This window comes from Abramis brama, assembly GCF_963993115.1.
Source record: "Abramis brama genome assembly, chromosome: 11".
NCBI lineage: Eukaryota > Metazoa > Chordata > Actinopteri > Cypriniformes > Leuciscidae > Abramis > Abramis brama.
In genome coordinates, this window is record NC_139973.1 from 4,728,355 (window position 1) to 4,755,419 (window position 27,065).

The 27,065-nt window shown below is 37.5% G+C and overlaps 1 protein-coding gene across 1 annotated transcript; it reads left to right on the plus strand.

Annotated features, from left to right (window-relative positions):
- The first annotated feature begins 3,846 nt into the window (after positions 1-3,846).
- uqcc1 (ubiquinol-cytochrome c reductase complex assembly factor 1) lies at positions 3,847-26,664 on the plus strand. The gene is made up of 9 exons (XM_084129130.1): positions 3,847-4,084; positions 4,605-4,715; positions 6,002-6,109; positions 8,012-8,084; positions 8,429-8,486; positions 10,371-10,479; positions 21,803-21,880; positions 22,046-22,159; positions 26,019-26,664. The coding sequence occupies exons 1-9, from the start codon at positions 4,010-4,012 to the stop codon at positions 26,151-26,153; spliced, it is 861 nt and encodes a 286-aa protein (XP_083985256.1). The 5' UTR covers positions 3,847-4,009; the 3' UTR covers positions 26,154-26,664.
- Positions 26,665-27,065: the final 401 nt, after the last annotated feature.

The following is a 27,065-nucleotide window of genomic DNA, read 5'->3' on the forward strand; positions in this document are numbered from 1 at the left end:
TCAAATTTCGTTATCTCATGATTGGTTTGGTATCTTTGTAGTTGATTTTGGCTTCAGGGTGTCTAGATAAAAGCCACATTTTTAGACAAGTACTTCAGTCAAGTTTAAAAAAAACTGAAGTACACTTAGGACAAGTCAACATTTGTGAAAACGTGATGTTCCCTTAAAGCGGACCAAGCTGTAGCAACAGCCTTTTCATGCTTTTATGGCTTGTAACCGACTGTGGACACCATACAGTATATTTACATATTTCTTAGTTCCTGTGTGGCCTGCAAACCTTTTAGTCCAAATGATGCGTCTCTGGGTGATTCAGGAGTTAAATACTGGAGAAAGAAATATATACTTGTATATGTAATAACATAATATAGAATATATAAGGCTATTAACATGTTTCACCTCACTGAACTCATTGCATTATTGTGAACGTTTGAGTAATGGACTAATTCTGCAAAGAAAGTGCACACTTGAAACTTTTGTATTGACATTTGCTGTGCATGATTGGTCAATATTTTCCTTGCCTTGTTTCCAAAACTTGTCGCCAGTCTGTCCTTCATGCCAAATTGACATACTGGCAACGCACACACACTTGACACACTTCGACTCTCGCTCACACACACCCCACACCCACGACGTGCCTAAGCGGGATGGTCGTTGCACATGAACTGGCACTCCTTATTTATAGCTCTCTTTCCCATGGTTTTTCTCACAGGAACGGGAGCAGAGCAGGAATCAAACGTTTCCTCTCCTGTCTTCATCAATCACTCCTTATTAATCCAAACATGCTGGAGAAGGCAGCCCTCGCTTCACTTGAGGAAAAAGGCCCGCTTTGTTTTCTGTTCTCACTGAGTCAAGCCGGGTTTGAAATGAACCCTCTCAAGGAATCAATGGGTTAAGACCATAGACTGTAAAAAAAGATAAGCTATAACTGTATCTGTGAGAGAAATGTGCATCCAGGTGAGCGATTCACAGATAAAATTGTACACAAATGATCAGACTTACCATTTAAAATAAAATGTACAATAATATGAGTTATGTTTTCCTTTTAGATGTTATTTCATTTAAAGTTGAGAAGTGTATGAATTGTGTTTTGAGATGTATCATGGCAGCCAATTCTGAGTAAATAATAAAATGGGTAACTGTAAAATAAGAAAAATAAAGTAAAAAATGTCACAATGTTTTGAGATATACAAATTCACATTTTGAGATATAAAGTCGCAATGTCAATAAGTAAAGATGCAGATGTGAGAAATAGTCGCAAATGTAAGATTAAATCGCTATTGTGAGATATGAAGTCACATCTATGAGAAATCAAGTAATGGGTGCAAGAAATAAAGCCATGAAATAGGAACAAAGATACAAATGTAAGAAATTAAGTTGCAAATGTGAGAAAGATGCAATTATGAGAAATAGTCACAAGCATGAGATTAAGTTGCAGAGATATAAAGTCACATTGCAAGATTTAAAGTCGCAAATGCGAGAAATACTCATTAATCGAACAAATACAGTCACAATTATGAGAAATAAAGTCACAAATGCAATGAATAAAGTAAAAAATGTGAGAAATAACAATCATGAGAAATAAAGACGCAAACATAAGATCAAGTTGAAATTGTGAGATATAAAGTCGTAATTATAAGGAATAGTTTCAAATGTAAGAAATTAAGTTGCAAATGTGAGAAAGATGCAATTATGAGAAATAAATTCACAAATGTAAGATTAAATTGCAGTTGTGAGATACAAAGTCACATTTTGAGGAAAAAGTCACATTGCGAGATATAAAGTCGCAATTAAGAGAAATAAAGGTTCAAATGTAAGAAATGAAGTCACAAACGTATGATTGTCACAACTTGATATATAATTTCACATTTTGAGATCGTCTCAAACAGAAAATTACTTTTATATATACTGTATATATATATTTACTCTGAAATATAAACGTGCTTCTATTGTTTGTTGACATGACCTTGAGTGAGTGAATGAAGCATTAATTCTTTCATTATAAACTGTATGTTGGTCATAAGTCGTAAAAATGACTTTTAGTCTGTGCATAACAGACAAAGAACCAAATATGTTGTACTTACATCATGTCCCGTATGAATTCACCAACTGCTTGCTTGTTTTTCAGGGATGGGTGACATAGGGATGAACAACATTTAGGCAGTTCCTCAAGAGGCCAGCTATATTACTACCATGTCCACCTCACCTCCTCCACTGTTTCCTGAAGGCATAAAGGTGAAAGCAGTGAAAGCTAGACAAATATTTCACTGGTAATAACGGTGACATTCTCCTTCCTGAGTTTGGAGTGTAGAAACAGAGGGACTTGTGACATTTAAGTTAAAGCTCCACAGCTATGAGGAAGAACTTCTCATCTAGCATAAACAGTCATTCGGAAAGCTACGCAAAGACAACTCAAACATTACCTCATCGACTCCCTGCTGTGAAAACATCCCTAGTTCAAAGCGCCGGAGTGTTTTTGGTACTTTTACGTGTGTGCCATACAGAGGGGGGGCTCTGTGTATTATTTTTCTAAATCGTTCATGCAGAAGGGGCATTACATATTTTTGTGATTTTTGGATGGAGCCAGGCAGGAAGTTGCTTCGATGCCTGGATGACTTTGAACAATTTGTGGACGCAGCAATGCGTAGTCTTGCTTATTTTGTGGCTCGGGAGCTGTGAAGCCAGGTACTTATTCAACATTCATCTTTAGTACAGACTACAGCCAGTCATTAGTCATGTCGACTGATGCGATTTCTCTGTTTAGCAGCCAGTCGCACGCCACTGTCTGACATCATCAAGCTGTTCACCTGTCGCTGCCAAAACACTAAACATCCCTCTGCAATGCAGTTCAGAAGTAGAGAGGGCCCACAGCTTATGACGAAAAAAACTTACCACAAAAAATACCATGGTATGATTTCCTTTTACTAACTTTTGCTATCATCACTATGAAACCATTTTTTTTTACTTTCTAATAATAATAATAATATACAGTATTTATACACAAACACAAAAAGTACCAAAATTACCATGGAACTACAATTTTGGACAAGTACCATTGTAATATTTTAGTATTACTTTAACCCCCGGTTTCACAGACAAGGCTTAAGCTAGTCCCAGACTAAAATGCATGAGCTGTTTTAACTGAAAGCAACTTGCACTGATATATCTTAAAATATGTCAGTGCCATTGTTTTGTCATAATGCACACCAGTAATATTTATAAGCCACGTTTATAAAAGCTACTTAAATGTCCTAATTGAACTAATCCTGGCTTAATCTAAGCCCTGTCTGTGAAACCGGGCCTTAAGTAACTTTTTTTAATTTGTCTTAGAAAAAAAGAACATTACTGGTGTGCATCTTGAGATAAAACAATGGCACTGACATATTTTAAGATATGTCAATGCAAGTTGCTTTCAGTTAAAACAGCTGAACAATGCATTTTAGTCTGGGACTAGCTTAAGCATGAGCCTTTTCTGTGAAACAGTGCATCTTGGAGTACCATGTAAATACCATGAAATTATGCACCATGGTTTTACCATCTGAAATTATTGTATTGTATTGTAAGTGTAGTTAGCTGGTCAACTCTAAAACATGATTAAAATATTTGTTACCTGCTGTGACTTTTTTCCAAGGTACGCCTGGTCAAGCAACAAAAGTGGTGGAAAGGGAAAACTAAATTGATTTATTGGATTCTTATGGGAAAAAACACATAAATTATTTGTTTTGCCAAAGAGGACACGGGCAAAAAATGATGGCAAAGCTTACTTTGTGAGGCGTTACTGCCAACAAACCCTCACATGGTTCCTCACCCAGCGGAACTATATTCCACAGCGCTGAAATCCACAGCCCTGATTTCCACACGGACCACTTTAAGAGCGGGACAGATTCTTTGACATTGCTGTAAAAGGGGAGGGACAAAAACAAACAGTTACAAAACGTGTTAGAAAGTATCAATCACTAATTTCTGCTTTATAGTTACAATAATACTCTATTATTGTGATTTTAGCAGAACCATGTATCGGCGACCGCTGCAGTCCGCCGTTAGACAGTTATTAAACGCTTCAGCATCGAGAGCTGTCCTCGGAAAGGTAATTTATAGAAACTTATACACACAAAAAGACAGTAACGTCACCTAAGGGGTTTATATTGGGGTCCTTTAAAACGTTGTCTTGATTTACGCTCTTAGACTGACATTATAATGTTGTTTGGAGTTATTTACATTATTTATAACATAATGATGGGCATCAGTAAATCTGACCTAACCTGTACTACAGTACTACTGCACCAGACGTGACATTATGCAAATATAGTAAATATTATAAATAATATATGTGTAAAATTATAAAAGCACATCTTGCAATTACTATTATTGTTATTATCATCAATGCATTCTGCCATAATTCGTTCGAACCCGATTCATATTGCCTACTAGTATATAATGTTCCAATTTAGAACATTTGCATACATCTACTCCTCTTGATCTGTTGGTTTATCAGTCATATTAAGACAATTAAGAGATAAGCAGTAGTCAGTAGTCTAGTTTTTTTTTTTTTTTTTCAAACTAGATTGAATATGGAAAGCACTTGTCAAGATATTTTTGCTTCCTAGGTTATTGTACAAGCTGCGTGTCAGTCCAGGGCTGTGGTGGCTTGCCGGATAACAGCGGATGCTTGGGTCCCCAATCTCTCTCAATGTCGATCTCTTCACAGCACTAGAGAGGTGTGTGCCGCCTTTTCCAATCTCAGTTGTCCAGTTCTTTCTCAAGCTAAGGAATCCAATTTCAAATCAGCTAAAGGGATCCATTCTGATTTCTGGAAACTTTTTATAAGCAATAGAATCTCAATTCATATCTAGGTGGGATAATAAAACTAAGTACATAATTTTATAACAGTAACAAAAATATAACGAGAGTCACCATTGGGAAAAATGATTTGTACTACAAAAATAAAATGTCCAGAGTTTTACATTTATGAGAAATTGGGTTGTAATTTTGTATTTTTTTTATGCAAAACTATGTATCTTTTTTTCATTTTGATTTTAGAGTGAAAAATTAATATGTATTTGTGAGATTGACCCATGATGGATTCATCAACCAGTCTTAAATCAGCTAAAGTAAACTTGTCTGATCGCGATCTGATCTGATCGCAAAAGAATGTCAATTAATATCTAGGTAAGAAAAGACCGCTTACATTAGCTTCTATTCAGATGCACTGTTATAGTATAAACTGTTTTTTGACAGACACATTTGACCTGTTCTTGAATCAGTGGTGTCATAAACATGAAATACAGTACCAGTCAAACTTTGCACACATATACTGTTTCTTTATTAGTACTATTTATTTTCCATATATTATAATGATAGTTATCAAAAGTACAAAATCACACAAAAGGACGTAATATGGGAATGTTGCTAAAAATTTAGACAAATCAAAACTTTAAAAAATTGTAGATTTAGGCAGAGTTTTTCTTTTTTTACAAACGTTTGACTGCTATATGTTGGCCGTAATCATTTCCTCCCTATATGAGCCCAAAGGGCAGGTGCTGATTAAGTCTACTAAACTTCTACTAGTTGAGCAGTATTCCCAATCATAGCAGTAAAACATAAAGTTGCTGTGAGAAATCCATTGGGGAAAGTTTTATTGCATCCATAGTGGTGGCTCGAGGGAATTAGCTGAATATTTTCACTGCAATCAATGCCTCCATAAAGTTTACCTGGGTTGAGTTGAGATTTACAGGGACATTGTGAAATGCTGATCTTAAACAGGAACAGTTGATGGATTTGGCACTATAATGGCTATTTGTCAATATTAAAAACTAAAAACCTTAGAGATCCTTCAAAATGCAACTTGGTTGCAAAATGCAACTTGGAAAAAGGTTGGTTTTTCCCCAAATACATTTGGTTTTGTATTATTTTGATTTGTCTTCATGCTCTCACTTTGCCAGATGCCCATGTATGTCAATGTTTTATATAGCTCTAATATAAGATGTGTTTCTTCTGTTTCAAGTTGTGTACTGTTAAAGAGACCCCACAGACTACAGATGAAGAGGTGGGGACCTTCACCAAACTGATCGAGGCCATGGGCTTCACTGGACCCCTCAAATACAACAAATGGGTAAATAAATCTCCTTATCTAATGTTACTTAACAGTATTTTTGTTTAAAATCCCGTTTTGATCATTTTTTCACAGTCGTTCATCAAATTTGATGTTAATTTCACAGAACTTGAGATGCACCGATATTTATCAGACGATTTTTGATCAATGTAAAACCATCGACATATCGGCTATAGCATGAAAAGGGCTGATGAAACAAACCGATAGTTATTAACTAACTGTGTGAAGGCACTGAGTTGTATACTTCTATTTATTAAAGAGATATTTAATAGTCAAATATGAGTTAATGATATTAATAAAAAAAAATTGATAACAAAATATAACCTCTGAAAGTTATCATGTTGTCTTGTTTGTTTGTATTTTATGTTTTTTTTATCTTACTTTGTGCCTCTCCTATAATGTTGGCCTGTTGAATGATAAATAGATCCAATCCATGTTCTATGAAAATGATTTGATGCAGCAATAAACTAGCTTGTGTACCTTAATGCATGTGTTTTTGAATTTTCAAAACAGGAATCTATATTAATGACAAAAGTTCAAATAAGTGAGCAACTGACAAATATCAATGTCGTAATCAGCCAATAGTTGTTTCTTAAAATTGGTATCCATAAAAAAAAATCCTGATGCTGCATCCCTAGAACTTACACATGTCCAGGTTATATTTCACGCCAAAATCAACAGAAATAAATACACTTTTATTTTGCTTAAAGATAAATGTTATCAACATTTTTTGCATTTTTCCACCATTATTTTATTTTATTACCGCAATCCCCGAAATCTTGCTTCTATTAGTGGAATGTGGGAAAAATTCATGATATATCATTTAGATTGTGAAGTATTTAAATGCTGATATAATAAAACAAAATTCATTATTTTATTTATTTTGTTCCGGTTATGAGAATATAATAAGATTCACCATTTAGAATAATACTGGAAATTACGCTTAATCATTCATAATGCATGTCACAATGCAAAAACTTTTAATAGTCCTTAAAAATAGGGTTAATTTTTTAATTGAAATATACAAAAATTAGGGATACAGCAATATGAACATAGGCCTATACCGATAATTCTTTATATTAGAAAACCGATATATTGGCCAATAAATCTAAATCCACATTTTTGTATAAATTTTGAGAGCCTGATTACAAAAGTCTCACCATTAAAAGCCATGTCCCAAGCTATATAATGTTCTCATTATAATATAATGTAGTCTATATGACAGCAGCACATCTTGCACATAACTGTATTCTCCTTTTTTGAAGTGATTTCAATCGATTCAAAACCATCATGGCGAACTGTGTGCATCTGAAGTGTCTCAGTTGGAGGAAATAATCCATTATTGTCAACTTTAATATATCGGTCAAATTTTCTTATCGGATCGATAAAGATAACATTAAAAATGAACATATATAGGCCAATACTGATATGGTGGCCGATATATCATGCATCCCTAGCAAAAATAGGCATACTTTTATGATATATATATACTCAAAGGAATCATCAACCAGATTTTTTGCATGTTCAGTTGAATTTAGTAGTTTAATTTTTGAATTTAGGTTGCATTTCCCGTTAACCCCTCAAACAACTCGACAGTGAAGTGGACACAATTAAGTTTTGGTTCTGGAATGATGACTTCATCTCGTACCGCTACCTGTTTTGTGTTTTCAAAAGCAGGGGCCACACTTTGTGAAATTTGAGATGACCTTCCATGTTAGAGTCATCAGCATCACGGCTGTCTAAAACTTCAGTGTGTCTGCTTCATTTTGGGGCACGTTCGGCTCGCTAGAACGGACTGAAAATGTGGTGTCTTGAACAATTTCATCAGTTTCTGCTTTTGATCAAACCGGATTGAGTGGCTTTTTGATCATGTGTGTCACAAACGTCTCTCTTCTTTTGCAGAAAATTAAGATAGCTGCCTTGCGCATGTACACATGCTGTGTAGAAAGAATCAACTATGACGAATTTTTTGAAAGTAAGTATTTTTGGGCCTGAATCTTTTCGTTTTTTTTTAACTCAGACTGTATTTTGGCTTATGAGTCTTATGTCATGCTCATTTAAATTTTTTGAAGAACTCCTAAACACCCCTCACTTTATCCGAAATGATGAAATGAGCGTAAAGGGACCTTTTCAGCAGCACCTGAAAGATTTATGTGGCACTTTACAGCTGTGTTACGTTGTTTTCTTTAGCTGAGGAAAAAACAGGTGTAAACCCAATAGCGGTTTTGGAATCGGAGCCCAAGTTTGCATTGGTTTGGCTACATGTTGTGTTTTCTTGTTCCCCCTTATAATTCCCTCTTCTCCCTCTCTTTCTCCCAGAGTGCTCTCTCCCCGACACGCTTAACTCCTGGTTCTTGGTGGCACAGCTCCACGTTTGGTGAGTTTTTGGACACAGTTTTGGTTAGACATTGTGTCATGCAAATTCCAAATCCTTGATTGGTTATTCATGTCATGAGTTGATTAATATTCATCTACCAGTTGGATTGCAAATGGTGTTTCACTAGACCTATTCATTCTGAAGAGTGCGGATTCATTCATTTTTTTTTCACCAGAGATTGCAATTTATTTTATTTTGTGTGTGTTTGTGCTTTTATGCACTGATTTTAGTCTTAAAAGATTATAATATCTTTTATCCTTTTTTTTTTCCTCTGCAGTTTTTCCTACTTTTTAAAGGGATACTTCACCTCTGGAAAGATGAATGTGTATTTAAATCGGGTCATTTATGTAGTAGAAATGTGAAATTATTTTTGAATTTGGTGCTTTCTAGACTGAGAAAAGCCAGAAAATGTATTTTTGGCTTATGTGGATGAAAGACAACAACTCCCAGAATGCACTTGCTTCGCCACTCCCAAGCCACGCCTACCGGTTACAGAGGACAGCTCAGCTACTAGCTGACTCGAAACTGAAAATACTGCGTTTTATCGTGAGTCTCCGTGACGAGTCTGCCCGGGATTTCGAGATCACCCAAAGTCCGGGATTTGGCTTTTGCGTTCTAGAGTCGCCATTCATTATGTTTACTGTGGCGAGCAGGATGAGGCTGAGGGGCGCGGGAGAATGGCGCGAGGCCGGTGGCATGATTACTGATGAGCTCAGAGATAGATTACTTACTATCTCTCACGGAGGAGCGGAAATTTTCTTAGCAATGTTAAAACGCACATCAACCGATCACTTGTTTAGCGTTCATGTAAACACTACATTCAGATTCACCAATCGGAATGAATTCAGTTAGACTGAAACAAAAGGTGTGCATGTAAACAATGAATGGCGACCGTAGAAAGCAAAAGCCGAATCCCGGACATTTTGGATAATCTCGACGGCCGGACATGTCTGGAAAAAAGAGGATGGTAACCCCTACTACTCAGCTTTCTCCACAGAGCAAGAGCCTGTTAGCTTAGCTTCCAAAAAAAGATGGCTGACACTATTTGCACATTCTATGAGTGAGATCGCACCCCCTATGGGCGGGTTGAAAACATGCGGAACGAGCTCCTACTACTGGTTGTAGTCTCTCGCCTATGGCCAAAAAATCCTCCGATGATGCAAAATGACGATTTTTGCGTCATCTGAGGATTTTTTCCAGACAAAAAATACATAAATCTCTCATCTCAGGGGGATATGAGGGAGGGAAGCACGGTAATTCTAAAATACTACAGGTTTTCTACTGATACAAAGCTTAATGCTAAATGCTGAAGTATCCCTTTAAGTTAAGTTTCCTATGTCCAGGTGTTTTTTTTTTGTTTTTTTTCTCGGTTGCCTTGGCTTATTTGATTGTACACTGATTATTTGAGAACGAGACTTATGATTAATGGTGGCGGTTTGGTGCCAACACTTCCAGTTAAAAGCACTTAGTGTTTGCGTGTGCAACCGTGCATTCGCATTGATGGCTAACTATGTTTGTGCAGAGAAACATGGACTGAGAAAACACTGTCTGCAATTAGTCAAACTAGCCAGTAGTTAATTCATGCATACACATGCACTCACGCCTTCTTATCATCTACAGTATAAAGCAATTATTTTCAAAAATAAAAATGGGTGAAAACAATGCTAAACCAAGTGACAGTATCCATGCCACAGAAAATATTTAAAAAAGAGTTTCTGTGGTAATCAACATCAAGCCACAGATGCTGTCTATTTAACCCAGACGTTTCTTTTCTGCGAGTGTGTTGTCTGGCTGATCGCAGAAGTTTCCTGGTTACGCAGGTCCTGACACAGGCACTCAGCTTGTCAGGCTGTCTTGAGTCAGCATTCTGCTCTGCTCTGACAGGATGTGTCTGGTCCGGATGCGGCAGGAAGGTAGAGCTGGGAAGTACATGTGCCGTTACATCGTCCACTCCATGTGGGAGGATGTGGAGCAGAGGAGCAAGATTATGGGAGTAAGTATATGTGCATTTGATTCAGTTGCCTCTTTTGAAAACACCTTGCCATTAGTATTTTGTGTTTGGCCGTCCACAGTAGTGATAGACCGACATCTGTCAGCTTGAGCACTTAGCCGATATTTGACCATTTTGAGATTATCGGTGACCGATAATTTGAGCGTATTTTGAAGTGGATATTTAAATGATTCCCTTATATAGATACACTATCATTCAACATACCGTTTGGGGTCATTAAGATCAGCATATTAGAATGATTTCTGAAGGATCATGTGACAATGAAGACTTGAGTAATGATGCTGAAAATTCAGCTTTGCATCACAGGAATAAATGACATTATTCATATTACAATAGATAAGTTATTTTAAATTGTGATAATACTTCACAATATTACGGTTTATGCTCAATTTTTCTAATGCAGCCATGCAAATATTACAGACCCCATACTTTTGAATGGTAGTGAATGTGAATGCATTAGATACAAGATATACTGTGCATAAACAACATGTTCATAGTTAAAGGGTTAGTTCACCCAAAAATGAAAATTCTGTCAGTAATTACTCACCCTCATGTTGTTCCAACCCTGTAAGACCTTCGTTCATCTTTGGAACACAAATTAAGATATTTTTGATTAAATCTGAGAGCTGGATCACTCCTCCATAGGCTTCTAAGACATTATAACTTGCTGGCCCAGAAAATGTATTAAAGACATCGTTAATATAGTCCAAGTGACTATAGTGGCTCAATCTTAAGTTTATAAAGCGACGAGAATACTTTTTGTGTGCAAAAAACTAAACAAAAATAACGACTTTATTCCACTATTCATTTCCTTCTCTCTGGGCCTCGAGTTTTTTCACGTAGTATAACTGCGCAGCGCATCTGTGTTGTACGTCACACGTAGGCTCACTATTGGCCGACGCTGGTCATGTGTGTGATGCGTGTGACGTGCAACACAGACACGCTGCGCTAAAACACTACATGAAATAACTCGAGGCCCAGGAATGAAGGAAATGAATAGTGGAATAAAGTCGTTATTTTTGGGGGTTTTTGCGCACAAAAAGTATTCTCGTCGCTTTATAAACTTAAGATTGAGCCACTGTAGTCACTTGGACTATATTAACGATGTCTTTAATACATTTTCTGGGCCAGCAAGTTATAATGTCTTAGAAGCCTATGGAGGAGTGATCCAGCTCTCAGATTTAATCAAAAATATCTTAATTTGTGTTCCGAACATGAACGAAGGTCTTACGGGGTTGGAACAACATGAGGGTGAGTAATTACTGACAGAATTTTCATTTTTGGGTGAACTAACCTTTTAATGTGATGAACTGTGGTTCACCTGTGTGAACTTGACAGTACATCCACTAAAAATCACCATAATACCAGTTGTTGAGAAAAACAAGAGTAACTGCCTTGCTAATGTTAGTGAAGAGAAGAGATCCTACATCATTTTTGTTTCCAAATGCCAGTTTGTTTGATATATCTAATGCAATGGCATTCAGACCTTTTTACTTGCCAAATACTGTTTGAAATTTGAGCCTATCAGCACTGGGTCTCATGAATCAAATACTAAGTGCTTTCTGCTTTTTAAACAACATATATTTTCTCTCACAACTGTTTTAGCATGTGAAATAGCTGATCAGGTCTGTTGTTTGGATATGGTGAAAAATGGTGAAATTATGAGGATATACAGTGAAATACTGCCTGACTCACACACACACACACACACACACACCCCCTCAGGCTTTAGGATGTAATTACTATGCTCTACAGACTGTGGAGGCATTTTGAGCTGAGCGCTGTCCAGCGGAGTAGCAAAAGGTGTTTAAATCTCTGCAAGGTCAGTAAAGATGACATGCTTCTGCTGCGCCGAGTGTGTGCATATATGTGTGTGTTTGAGAGGAAGCCAACGCAAGGCGCCTTAGGGGAACTGCTGTCAGAAAGGGTGGGAACAAGACTTCAGCCCAGCTGTGAAAACAAAAATCTCTCTCTCTTTCCCCGCACTTCTCTTTGTTGACACCCATCCCCCCCCCCCCCCCCCATCTATTCTACCTTCCGTCTTAATAGTAGGACTGAATTAGTATTGATAGAACAAGCATATATATATATATATATTGTGTATATATAGCACCTAACATATAGCAATGACCTGGCCTAGATCATGTATTGCATAACCCTGTAAACTAGTTAACATGAACTAGATCAAACCAGCTGCGGCTAATCATTCATCACAACCTTATGGATATGCCAGCACATGCAAGGGCTGGATGCGAGCCAGCCGTCGACAGAATTTGTTTGACTGTCAGTTAGAGTATTAGAAGTTTTGAGTCGTCGAGTGGTTTATTTATCCGAGGGAACAGCTCTTAGGTTTTATGGCTTAGACTTGAGGATAGAGAAAGCTTTGTTCTCAGTGAAAGGTCTAAACAAAAACTTTACATTCGAATTGTCTACAATAACAACATTTGATCCAAGCAAAGAAGTTATAATCTGTTAGACTGTTTGCACCATAAATCCCTTGTAAAAGTTTTATTTGTATATATGTACTGTGTCTGTAGCCATACATGTTCAGACACACATCTTTGTTGCATTTTTATTTAGTGTCCTGCCATTAGTTATTTTTAAAGGGTTCGTAATTAATCCTGGGTAGTCAGGTATGCAACAAGTCTATATATATATATAGTGTTGTGTTTTACTGTGTAAAATAAATAGTTAAACTTTTAGAAAAATTACAATTCTGAAATCATATTGGACAAATAAAAATTCTGATAAGTCGACTAAATATTCAACAAACTAATTATCAAGTTGATTAACTACTAATATGCAGCTGATTCAATATGATGAACACAATGTACATGCAGCTTTATTTATAACTGCTTGTCCATCTGTGAAAATGTTGGAATGTAAAGCTTGTTTGTCTTAAAGCAGTGTTTCCCAACTCTTTCGTCCTGGTGTGCCAGAAGTACACTGCACATTTTGTACATCTTCCTAATCAAACACACCTGATTCAACTCTTCAGCTCCTTAGTAGTGACTCCAAGACCTGAAATGGATGTGTCAGATTAGGGAGACATCCAAAATGTGTGCCGTTGGGGGTTTTGGAAGCACTGTTTTAAAGCAATAGTTCACCCATATATGAAAAATCTCATCATTAGTGTCATTCCAAATCTGCATGACTTCGAAAATTGACATTAACCTGGTAAGTATATTAGTGTGAAAAGACTTTTTAATGTGATTGACCTCTCATCCCATGGAACTGGGCAAGAAGACTTTATGAGACTTGTGAGAGAGAAAGACGGTGAGCATCGCAGTAAAATAAGTGCACTTAAAAACACTTTAAATTGTGTGTGTGTGTATTTAATGAACTCAGCACCTCTCTTACGCCATGCTGTGAAATGACTTTTTCCATAATGTCACTTTTCCCCCTCTCCCAGAGCCCATAAATCAAAAATCTCCATTTTCTCACGAGGACTCTTAATATAATCCTCTCGTTTTTCAGGTGTTCTGTTCAGCCAGTAAGATTTTACAAGCTTATTATCAATTTAACATTGGAATTGCAGTGAATATATTAATAATAAGCCTAAAATTTAGGTCCAGATGAAATTTGGGCTCCTAAAATTGCCCCCTAGCTAGGAATGTCAAACTCATTTTATGTCATGAACCAAAATGGCAGGGTTATTTTTTTTTTCTTTGTTAAACCTTGGTATATCCATGTAGAGTCCATAAACTTGTTGTTCTAGTTACTGACATGACATGATTTATGAGTATAATGAAATGGAGCATGTGGAATGTATTAATTGCATTCATCAGCATCCTTTAGATTTCATAAACACACAAAATTAAAAACAAATTGGTAAATTGAAAAACGGATAACCACATTTTCCTTTGGTGGATAACTTTAATGGCTTAAATAAAACATCTTAAAATGAAAATGAACAATGTAAATAAAAAAATAAGAAATGTAATATTTTATTAAATATTTTCAATATTTAAATATTGAATTCCTTAGAAGCTAAAGCAGCATGTGGGATTTTTGTATTTTTAATTAAATGATTTTGTTTTTCTAGATAAAATGGACTGACATTTTCTGACACACATGGCATCCTTTCCTCCAAATGTTTATGCGTATATTTATTTCCTATAATTGTAATTGGCTCATAAACGAGCAATTAAATAAACATGCTCATTGCTCAGTCATCTGTTATGTCAAACTCTGCTGATCAGAACTCATTCACATATTCTCTGAAAGTAAATGTGTGTGAAATGGAAAAGGCGTTTGACTTGTCACTTTGCCCAGCAGCTCATTTCCATCATGTGTATGAAGCAGATTTTAGAGAAACAGTCGGAGCCATGATCATGCAATGCGGCTGCAGTTACTTTATTATCTCTGTTATATTTAAAGGGATATTTCACCGCTGGAAAGATGAATGTGTATTTAAATTGGGTCATTTATGTAGTAGAAATGTGAAATTATTTTAGAAGTTGGTGCTTTCTAGACTGAGAAAAGACAGAAAATGTATTTTTGGCTCATGTGGATGAAAGACAACAACTCCCAGAATGCACTTGCTTCACTGCCCTCCGAGGCCACTCCCAAGCCACGCTTACCGGTTACAGAGGGCAGTATCGGAAGAAATGATACAACTAGGCTACTAGCTGACTCGAAACTGAAAAAAACGCCGTTTTATCGTGAGATCCCCCTATGGGCGGGTTGAAAACATGCGGAACGAGCTCCTACTACTGGCTGTAGTCTCTCGCCTCTGGCCAAAAAAGCCTCCGATGACGCAAAATGTAGATTTTTGTGTCATCTAAGTTTTTTTTCCAGACACACAATACAGAAATCTCTCGTCTCAGGGGGACATGAGGGAGGGAAGCACGGTCATTCGAAAATACTACCAAGTTTCTACTGATACAAAGCTTAATGCTAATTGGTGAAGTGTCCCTTTAACAATGTTATCTCATATTTCACTCTTAATAGTCTATTTATAAACCCATTCTATATCTACGATCTGAAACGCAAGTGTCAAGCGCAAAGCGCAAGTAACTTTGTGGGCGGGTCTTGGGCGCTGTTGCTATTTTAATAGTCAATGACTCTTGCGCCAGGCGCAAATCTAAAATGGGTTGGTCTGAAGTAGCTTCATTATTCATAGGTGTGGTTTGGGCGTAACGTGAAATAAACCAATCAGCTTTTTCCATATTGCTATTGTAACGGCGGATTTGCTAGGAGCGGTTCACAGCCAAGGAGAACGTCACGGCCGTAAACGAGAGAAGTTACATTGAAATGGAGAAACCCACCCAAATTAACTTCGGTTAAACAGGCGTATGATAATTTGGGTAAATGTGTAAGCTAGATGTATGCTTTTATAATAAATTCTAAAATCTATCTATCTATCTATCTATCTATCGTAATAATGTATGATTTGCAAAAATGAAAACTGCTGCTTCTGTGTAGGCTATATGAGAGAATCAAAGTGTATGCGCGTTGTGCACACGCTACATTGATTATGGCCAAGCATGCGCCCTTAAAATAGCATATGAATAACATGCGCAACGCGCCACTGACTTTAAACTATTTTTTCCTGGTTAGTGGCGCAGTTGTTTTCTAAACCTGCAAAATAGCATGAAGGAACGTTTGCGCCGGAACACGCCTCCTTTTTTGCGCTGAACCGCCCAGGGAGCGCAAGTTCATTCCCTAGTTTAGCGACGTGCTTCTGTGGAGGGAAAAGCGCGCTTTGCGCGGGTGCAAAATAGGAATGATACATGCGTCAGTGTACAAAGTCAATTGCGCTGGGTGCAAGATAGGGCCCATTGAATTATTCAGTCAAACGATTCGTTCAAAATGGCTAATTCATTCAGCAAAGAAACATCACTGTGTTCTTCGGAGACGTGCAGTGACTCTTGTGGATTTGTTTGGAACAATTTTCGTTGGCAAAATAGAGCAAAAAACAGACAATATTCTAAAGAGTCTAAAAATGTAAATCACCTAATATTATATTCTTGTTTATTGAACTGTTGTATAAAATCAGTATCACATTTGCAAACATGCTGATATTTATAAAATACCATTCTTGCTTGTATGGTTTTGCCTAACTATATCCTGTTACATAAAAACAAGAACTCATCCAGGAAATTTATTTTGGCCCATATCTTGAATTTTGGAGGCAGTTTTTATTAAATTTAGTGTCATTATTGCCCCAAGCCCCTGGTGTGTGCGCGGTGTGATAGCGAGGGGTGGGACTATTTTTCGAGCACAAGCGGAGGCCTCTTCTGTTGCGAGGCCCATTTCAAGTAAAACATAGCAAAGGTCGCTATTGGTATGACGTTGCCTTGTCAAGCATGTATGATTTTGAATGAGATGTGAGGTGGATTGTGGTGTGATGTGTTGCGCAGTTTGGCTAAAGGTACATTCGGGTCTGAAGACATTTGACCCCTCAGGCCTGGCAGCGGCCATCGAGTGGCACTGTAGAAAAGTGACCTCATTTTCCATCACAGTCTTTCTCTCTCTTGAGTTCTTGTAGGTTCTCCTGCAGAGTAAATTGGCTAACATTACTCATACATTAGCAACAAGGCAACATATACCCTAATTATCTGCTTGTTTATTTTTTTGCTTATATTTTTAGTTATACAGTGACCCCAGTGACATTCATACTTTTTTATTGTAGCTTAAAGGGGTGGTATAATGCCCTTTTCACAAGATGTAAAATAAATCTCTGATGTCCCCAGAGTGTCTATGTAAAGTTTTAGCTCAAAATACCCCACAGATATTTTTATATAGCATGTTAAAGTTGTCACTTTTTGAGGGTGAGCAAAAACGCCTCGTTTTGTGCCTGTCCCTTTAAATGCAAATGAGCTGCTGCTCCCGGTACAGAAGGCAGAGCTTCAACAGCTCTTGTCCTTAGCAGCTTCGATTACCTCACACAGACATGCACTGAAAATTTCGAAAACTTTTAGCCTTTAACCGGAGTCAGAAAGATGGAGAGACTCAAGAAGAAGTCACAACATGTAGACAACATTTCTGAATGGTTAGTTGATGAATTTATGTAGCTTATGTGTAGTTATCTTCTAGTTATTGATTAGCATATTCTGTCTTGATAATCTATAAATCGTGTTCCAGGGGCGAAGTTTATGTAAATTTTAGTGTTCGTGATGTCACTAACATTTACTCGCAGAGGTCGTCTGTGATTTTTATCCCGTGCGAATCTGCCATGTCTGTAAAAATGTATGTAAAAATTCCCCCGAAAATTACCTACCGTATTTCGGCCAACACAGGGGTCCTCTGATAATACCAGTCCCGTGCAAATCCCCATGTCTGTGATTTGGGCTGTTTTTCTGTGAGCCTATCGTTTCCTAAAGAACGTAGCCTAATAACCGCTATGGGCCGTTTAACAGTCCATTTTACGTCTGTATTAAAACTATATTAACAATAAAATCTCTCGATATGCTCTACTCCAATCCGATTATAGTTTTTCTCCAATAAAAACTATGAAGTGCTGCAAAAGAGAAAACAAACTACAGTAAAGACGTGATCCGGAAGCTCAACTCGGACCGTTGTCATGGAAACGTCAAATTAAGTATTTTGGTGCAACATGGAAGCTCTTTTGGAAAGTTTGGACGCTTTTTGTGGTAGTGTAATTTAGTAGTCTGTATCGTGGAGCATTTCTTTGTCTCACACGGCCTCTAAAGACATCCATCCTGTAAGTCTCTCAAGAAATCAAAGTGTGAAAGAGTAAAAATGATATAAAATGAAATAAACCAAATAAAATGAATAGAAAAACAAGCCTATCGCGACGTTTCGGTATTTATAATACCTTCTTCAGGCAGGCTTGTTGTAAATATGGACAAATAATAAAAGAAAAAGAAGATATATTATATATTTATACAATAATATGATATTCTATAATATATATAATATATTTCTCTAATAAATTGGTTTTAAATAAGTTATTTTTTTTAATTTGCAATACTGCAGTGCGATCTTCGTTTCAGCACGTTCAGCTAGTGAAGTGTGAATGGGTGGGTGCACGCTGTAAAGTCCGTAAACTCGAGGGAATTACGAACATTTATTTGCCCGTGTGAATGAGCCACCAAAAACACAGACGTCAGGGGGTAATTTTTTAATTACAGAGGTCCAGGGGTAATACTAATCCCGTGCGAATAGGGCTTTAGTTGAAAATGAAAATTCTGTCATCATTTACTCACCCTTCCAAACCTTGTAAGACTTTCGTTCATCTTTGGAACACAAATGAAGATTATTTGTGAGATTTCTGTCCCTCCATTGACAGTCTACACAACTACCACTTTTGCTTGAGTTTGTAAAGAGATCGTAAAACTAATCCATATGAGTTGAGTGGTTCAGTCCAAATTGTCTGAAAAGTCACGATCGCTTTACATGATGAACAAATTTACTTTAGGCTTTTTTAACGCATATGAACATTCATCAACTCACACATCAGATCTGGTAAATGGAGGCTCAAGCATGTTTTAGCTTCCAATGAGGGTCATTCTTGATACTTTCAGTGACTAATTTGGCAAAACAGCCTTTATTTATTGGACTGGAAAAAGTTTTCTGCTAATGTTGTTTCAAATCTGTATGACTTTCTTTCTTCTGTGGAAAAAAATAAATAATTCATTGTAGTATTATCCATGCAATGAAAGCAATGTTGTTTGGACCCCAATGTTCTTCAAAAATATCTTTAATGTTCCACAGACGATAGAAAGTCAAACCAGTTTGGAATGACATGAGAGTGAGTAAATTATGACAGAATTGTCATTTTTGGGTAAAATATTTCTTTTAAGTTACTACATAATGAAGTGATAATGGAATAACCCTAACAGATTGTATTTGCTGTGAACACTGGCTCTGTGAAGACAGGCACATGTGCGTACACTCTGACCTGATGTGGAAGTCTGTTTTCACAGGTCAGAAGCGAGGAGTTATTTCGCTTTGTGCCTGAACACGTTATTTTTTAAGCTGTGAAAAATCGTGTGTAAACGGAGTGTAATCAGCGCGTCTGGCAGGTCCGTAACAGGTCCGTTCTGTTGGATCGGGATACAGTTACAGCGCTGGAAATGGAAGGACCCCCACTCACTCAATCCTCACTACGGTTAGGTTACTTCGCCTAATTGTGCTAAAATACTTGTCATTTGTGCCATGTTAGACCAACCCCCCTTGAACTTTACCTCTGCACACACTCACGAGTGTGCCGTGGCGTGTGTGTGATTCTGGGAGTTTTTCTAAGCCGTAGTAATAACAGTGAAGTGAGATATGACACTAATTTGGCGGTATAGGAGCGAGATTCTGCCTCTCAAGCAGTTTTTGGTCGCTCAGCCTGATTAGTGTGAGGGATTAAATATCCCAGCCTGGTTTTACCAACCTGCGTCACAACATGGGAAAGGAGGATTGAGGGACGAAGATGGATGAACAGGAGACGAGATCAGGGTGGACACTGGGAGGGAAAAATTAAAGACGGGAAGCAAGTAAGAGGAGAAAAGGAACACTCAAGTATGCAAAGTAGTGTGTTGCAAGCATGCAGTTCCCATTGTATGTACTTGACTAATGTCTTGCTTGACTGTGGTGGTGACACACATCCTTACTCAAGCACTGATCCTTTATGACAGCGGTTAACCTGAAAAGAATCCATTCTCTGATTCCGAGGAATCTAGTCTGAACTTTTGATTCATTCGGGTGATTTGAGTCTTTAGATTTTTTTTTCAGCAAAAAGACTCATTCAGATTTGATGTGGCTTGGTCAATCAGGGCTTAGAAAGAAATGTTATTGATCTGAGTGTACTGACACTTGTGTATCAGAATTGACTAATGACACTGCTGACTTCTGTAGAGCTGCTTTATAGCTGAATTGAATTTGTTTCATAATTGATTAATTTTGCAAAATCAACACTGTTATTTTTCCTGTTATTACTGTGAAGCTGCTTTGAAACGATATGTAGTGTATAAAGCACTTTATAAATAAATGTAACTTGACTTCATTTATTAATTTGGTGACCCTATACTCTAGGTTACTTTATTACTCCGTAGTATCGAATATCTGAATCGTTCACTCAGATTTGTTCAGAAAGAGTCTTTTGAATGAATTGTTTTGCAGAGTTCTCTGAAAGTGAAAGAGAATTGCTTAGAATTAACGTTCACAAACGTTCAATGTTTCGGGCTGTAGGCATGAACACAAAGGAGAGCGAGCGTGCAGAGAGGACGGGGAGGGTAGAAGAGTTAAAGCACAGCCAGATGAGATTGATTATTTGCAGGTCTGCGTAATTATGCACAGGTGCTTTTCTGCCCCGTGTGTACACGAACACACACACACACACAGTGACCCGACACACTCCGAGCATGCAGAAATCCTGACATACAAGACTTAAGAATAAACACACTTGTTTTGAAAATCTCCCCACCCAAAACCTCCCAAGGGTTGGTGTCTGTGACCGTTGTGCGTTTGTGTGTTTAGATTCATTTGGAGCGAAGCACCTGGACAGGCCCCTCGCTTCAGATCCAGTCCTGCTTTTGTTTTCGGGCGTAAGATTGTTGCATTATCCTCCATATGTTGGATATTTACTGCCAAGGACAATTCCAGCTCTGACACTAAACACATAACTTTGATCTCAGAATTAGGCAGAGACTCAAATTGCTTCATCACCTGTTAGCGACTAAATGATGCTTCACTAATTATACAAAAATCACTGTGAAGAATCTCCAATTTTCACAATTTTTTTGTGTGTGATTGTACTTTTCAGTGGCTGGTTGTTGGATCCGAAATGATCTGTTAATGGCTAAATATTTTATTTTATTCTAGTCACTACCTTTAAGCACCTTTAAGTTACCCTTTACCTTGCTTCACAATTTAAACAAAAGTCACAGTAAAGGGTTTTTTTGTTGTTGTTGTTGTTGTTGTTGTTGTTTTTTAAATTTGTGCAAGATAATACATGATTGTAGTTTTCAGTTACTGGTTTCAGGGTCCAAAATCATTTATTTATTTATTTTATTTGTATTTATTTATTTTTATTCCCTTTGACTATTATCTAACTTTTTTTCGACTGGATTACTGGCCAGTACCCATAATATCAAAATGGGCATATTGTGAATTATGATTAATTGTTAGTGACTTATGATCTAAGTTTTCTGATGGTTACTGGGTATGTCAAATTGGTCTGAATATTGTGTTTTGCTTCATTGTTTCACTTTGCATTGAAGTGTATAAATGATGCATTAATATTTTATTTTATATTTTATTTATTTTATTTTAATCTGTCATTAGTTATGGTAAATTCATCTGAATATTGTGATTTGCTTCATTGTCTCACTTTATATTTTTATCACAGATTGATGCTATTCATAGAAAAGAGAGCATGAAGGTGATGACGGAGACGTTCTACGCTGCACTTTTTGGTTATGATGAGGTAAGCTGTTGAACATTATCAGTTTTGCATATTGTAACTTATTCTGACCTAGATCCACCCACTTAGACAGAAAGGTGATAATTCAGACTACTTATTTTCCAATCAATATCTGTCGAGAGTTAACAGTAAAGTTTAGTGCTCATGTGTCTCTACTGTATGTTTTAGGGAATTCTTTCAGACGATTGCGTTCTTGCGGCGGCGCTCTGGAGGAACATGTTTAACAGACAGTGTGAAGACCCCAGACAGCTCGAGATGATGGTTGAATATGTTCGCAAACAGGTCAGTGTGTATCTTTGCTCACGTCTGTGTGTGTGTGAAAGGTCAGAGGCCAGTTCTCTACTCCTGTGCTAACTGAGACATGTTGTATATACAACGCCGGCTTCCTCACACACATAAACACATTCGAGTGCTGCACGTCACCCACTCCGTCACTCAAATCAACTGGCACCGTGTTTAACAAGCAAACGCCCCCATCTTCTCCACCCCATAATGTTACATTCATTGAGTTGGAGGTCAGCATTTACAGTGTGCTGCTGGTGAAGAGCTTTCCTTTCCTTTTCACCCCTTCCTGAGCCCCTCTTCAGGCTCAACAACATGAATGCTAGAGCTGCACAATGACTCGAAAACATAATCGAGAGTTGATTTTGACTGCTGTGATTGACTAATCATGAAAAGTGTCTGTTAAGCCAGGCACACACGGTGCAATTTAGTGATTAGTTAAGTTTGTGAGCTGTCGTACAAGCTTGCAATTTTTTTTCTCTTGGGAGAAATCGTGCGGAAACCGTTGATTCCCGTTGATGCGGGAATTACGAGCCGTGTCGAGTATGTTGCGAACACCTCTCGACAATTTCCAAAAAAAGTTGGTACTCAGCCCGATTTTGACCAGTTTATAGGCTGTCCCCTATTGCCACATCATACACAACCATGTCAAATGGGCTAGATTTACGAATATTATTATAGCAAATAAAAATGAGCAAATTAGTTGATTGAAGGGAAATGCAGCCTTCCGTTTTAAGAAGCACCTTTGTTTGTAAAAAAAAAAAAAAAAAGTCTTTGTTTGATTCTGATTTGTTTTCTTTCCAATAAATTTGGGTATATTTCAGTTATAATGTCAAAGTTACCATACTAATTTAATTTAATGAAACAACACCTGGGGTTTTGTGGAAGAAAGATGAGTTTTTGAATAATAAATGTAGTATTATAATAAAATAATATAATTTAAGTTGACTGCGTTCCAGAAAAAAAACATAGTTGGAATGGAAAGTGCTGAGATCCTTTACTACAAAAGTGAACAATAATGTGGTCTGAATCTGCTTTCAACTCTTTGTACAATATGAACACAAAATTATTATTTACATGAGAGAGATCTGATATATTTACATAATACTATTCAAAAGTTTGGGTTACATTTTAAAAAATTTCTGAAAAATAAATGTATCACGGTTTCCACAAAAATATTAGACCGCAACTGTTTCAACATTGATATTAATTCGAAATGTTTCAAATCAGCATATTAGAATGACATCTGGAGGATTATGTGACACTGAAGACTGGATTAATGATGCTGAAAATTATATTAATAAATCATATCTTAAAATAGACAGTTATTTAAATTGTAATGATATTTCACAATATTTAACTGTATTTTTGATCAAATAAATGCTGTCTTGGTGAGCCTGAAAGAGACTTCTTTCAAATATGTGAAACAATCTTTCCTACCCCAGAGTTTTGAATGGTAGTGTATAGGGGATGCAACGATATGAAAATTTTGCCCTATAGCGATAACTGATAATTCTTTATATTTGAAAGCAGATAACCGATATATTGGCCGATAAATCTAAATCCAAATTTTTATATAATTTTTAGTACTAAAAGATTACTAAAAACAAAAGTCTCACCATTTAAAATGTCCCAAGCACACAATTATTATGTTCTCATTATAATTTTATGTAGCCTATATGACAGGCTTGCGCTGCACATGTTGCACTATACTGTATTTTCCTTTTTTGAAGTGATTCCAATCATATTTCAAACAATTCAAAACCATCATGGTGAACAGTGCGCATCTGAAGTGTCTCAGCTAAAGGAAATAATCTATTATTAATCGGCTTTAATAGATTGGCCAGATGTTCTTACCAGGCCGATAACGATCATTTTAAAAATGAACATATATTGGCCGATACCGATATGGTGGCTGATATATGGTGCATCCGTAGTAGTGTATGTAATGAATATATATATGAAATTGTCAAAATTATCACCACATGATTTTTTTTTTTATCAAATCGTGCAGCCCTACATCTGACGCTCATATTGAGATATACACATCTTAAACAATGTGTTTACTTGTGCCATTAGGATTTGCAAAGTTTCTACAGTACGTTACATTCATAGACGAGCTGATTCATTGGCATGAATCTTTGAGTTATTCCTCCAGCACACACCTTACCCTCTGGCGAGAGTGGCGTGACAACACGGATGTAAACACAAACAGGAACTGTTGACCTGCCAGTGTTGTCACGCCAATGTGTTTCCGCTACGCTAACAACAGGCTTTTACATCTGCAAGTCTTGAGTTCTTGACCTGAAATAGAGCAGATTGAACTGTTTTGTTCAAAACAAAACAAAAAACACGTAATATTTGTGCATCCCTAATAAATTCACCACAGGTTTCCGCCCGTAGACTTTTTCCCTGCATGTTTATCCATCAATACAGGATTATCTGGAATAAAGTCTGTGTGAAGACCCCGTCGTCCGGTCTCCATCATTCAACAAAACGCACAATGAGTGTTCTCCATCACTGCCGAGGCCATGAGCTCATTACAGGTGCGGGCAGGAATTTATTACAAACGAGTGTGTTTGCGCGAGGTGACCGAGCAGGTGCCTGCAGGCATTCTGCGAAAAAGAAAGAAAAACAACAAATAAGCGTCATCCGAGTGTCAGGGGCCTGCTTAGCTCTGGATGGAGGGAGAAGCAGAAGGTGAAACGAAAAGAAAACAGTCACAGGTGCAGCGACTGATGACACAGCGCAGAGAGGGACACCGTCGTCATGGCGACAGCGGCCTCTCCTGATGAAGTCACACGCTGATGCATATGTGCGCGCTGGTGCTTGACTGCATCGTTATTCAACGCTAATTGCTCTCGACAAACACCCGCTAGCTCTGACATCATTGCGTGTGTATTTGAGTTTTTAAACTCCTGCAGCATTAAGAATGGTCCACCGGCTCATTTAAAGTGTGGCGACTTTTTTCCAAGCTGAGATGTGGATACGTCCGAGTGTGGAAATGGAATGGACGACATATTTCGACCCCAGAAAATCTGACATTATTTACTCAACCTCGTGTCATTCCAAACCCTTATCACTTCCTTTATTTGGTGAAACACAAAGTTAGATGATTCGAAAATTTGGTGCATTTTTGGATGCATCGACTTCCATTGTATCCCCAAATACTATGGAAGTCAATGGGTGCCGTCAACTGTTTGATCACTAAGATTCTTTAAAATATCTTCTTTTGTGTTGGACAGAACAAAGCTGTAAGTGTCTGTTGTTGAGTTTTGTAATGAGTTCCCATGACGCTGCTCTGGTCCTGCGTTCCTTAGCACAGCTGTCTTCACCGTAGTCGAGTTTTAATTAGTTTTCCTGCTTTAAACACTAGGAGGTGAATTCATAGAGGTCTGTCTTTTTACAGCGCTGTTGTAGAAATGATGTAAATTGAGCCTGGATTTTATCAGGCTCGCTGTGAGGTTCTGCCCCTGAGTTTGGATCTCACTTGTATTTCATGAATTCATTGTTCTTTTCACTATAGTGTGAAGTACTAACTAGTGTAGATTTATTTTTAAGTTAAGTTTTTTTATTTAGTTATTTTTGGAAGTCAGTGAATACATTTGCTTCGTGTCCGAAGGTCTTTGTCGAGCAAATAAAGCGACTGAATATTTTCATTATTGCCTATGAAAATTGATGCAGTTCACACTCCACACAGGCTTTTTACAGTATATTAAACATGTGACAACTTGCCCAAGCCAGATGTTTCTGAAAAAATAGCCTTTGCCTTCAAACTTGTTGGTCAAAACATGCTTCCATTGTATAGTAGCCTAAGTGTCACCTGCAGATAATCCAGATGTTGTTTTCTCCAACACAGATGCAGTTCATCGATGCTCTGGATGGGGAGGACCTGCTTTTAACAGGAGAAGTCAAATGGCGCCCCCTGGTGGAGGAGAATGCCCAGAGCATCCTGAAGGTTCCCAGCCCCACCTACAATGATGCTGGTCTCTAAGAGCTGCCAATCAGGACACGATCTGCCAATCAGGAAGAAGCACTCACCTGACTTGCCACACCCTCTTCCTGTCTGTGTCTTTCTCTCCCTCTTCTTCCCTGGCTCACCTTCCCCACTGATTAGTCAGCTTCTCATGTCAACTCAGTGTTGAAAACACGACAAACAAACGCGCGCACACACACACACACACACACACACACACACATTTGTTCTCACGTGTATTGAGAGTAATAAGGACTCATCAGAATGGTTTTGCACTCTCCTTTTCTAAATCTAGAATATTCTTGTATTTATATGTGTCTTTACATTTGTTGCAATATTTATAGGAATATTTCCTGGCTCTTTCACTGTATCTCTCCTCAGCGTTTACAGTCTGAACAGTTGTTGTTGTTTTTTATTTTACTCTCAATTTGTTGGAGGAAAATGTTTTGAGTGTGTGTGAATGTGAGTGTTTTTGTTTTGTTTTTTTTGTCAGGGTCGTCCACCAATAAAAGCACTTCTCGAGTAATGATCTCTTCTGACCTCACAGGAATTTCACTCTTTGTGCCTATTTCTGTTTCATTACAACCATTAACCACAGTATTCCACACAGTCTCCACACATGCATACTATTTTTGCAGTATACAGTAGCCACTCTCTCTCTCTCTGTGTGTGTGAGTTGATAGTTGTGTGTCAGCCGTAGGTTGTTGAAGCAACAGCTGGTGTTCTGTTTCGACCTCTTGGCTTCTCATCTGCTTTGCGGCCACTAAGGGGTGTACATCCAAAAATCTTGTTCATATTGTCTTGGTTATGTTGTTATGTTATAATCTTGATGTGAGTGCCTGAACTTGATTAACTGTTACCGTGAAAGAAACGCCAGAACAAAGACATGCTTAACGGAATGTACTGGGTTAATTATAATGGAATGCTGTT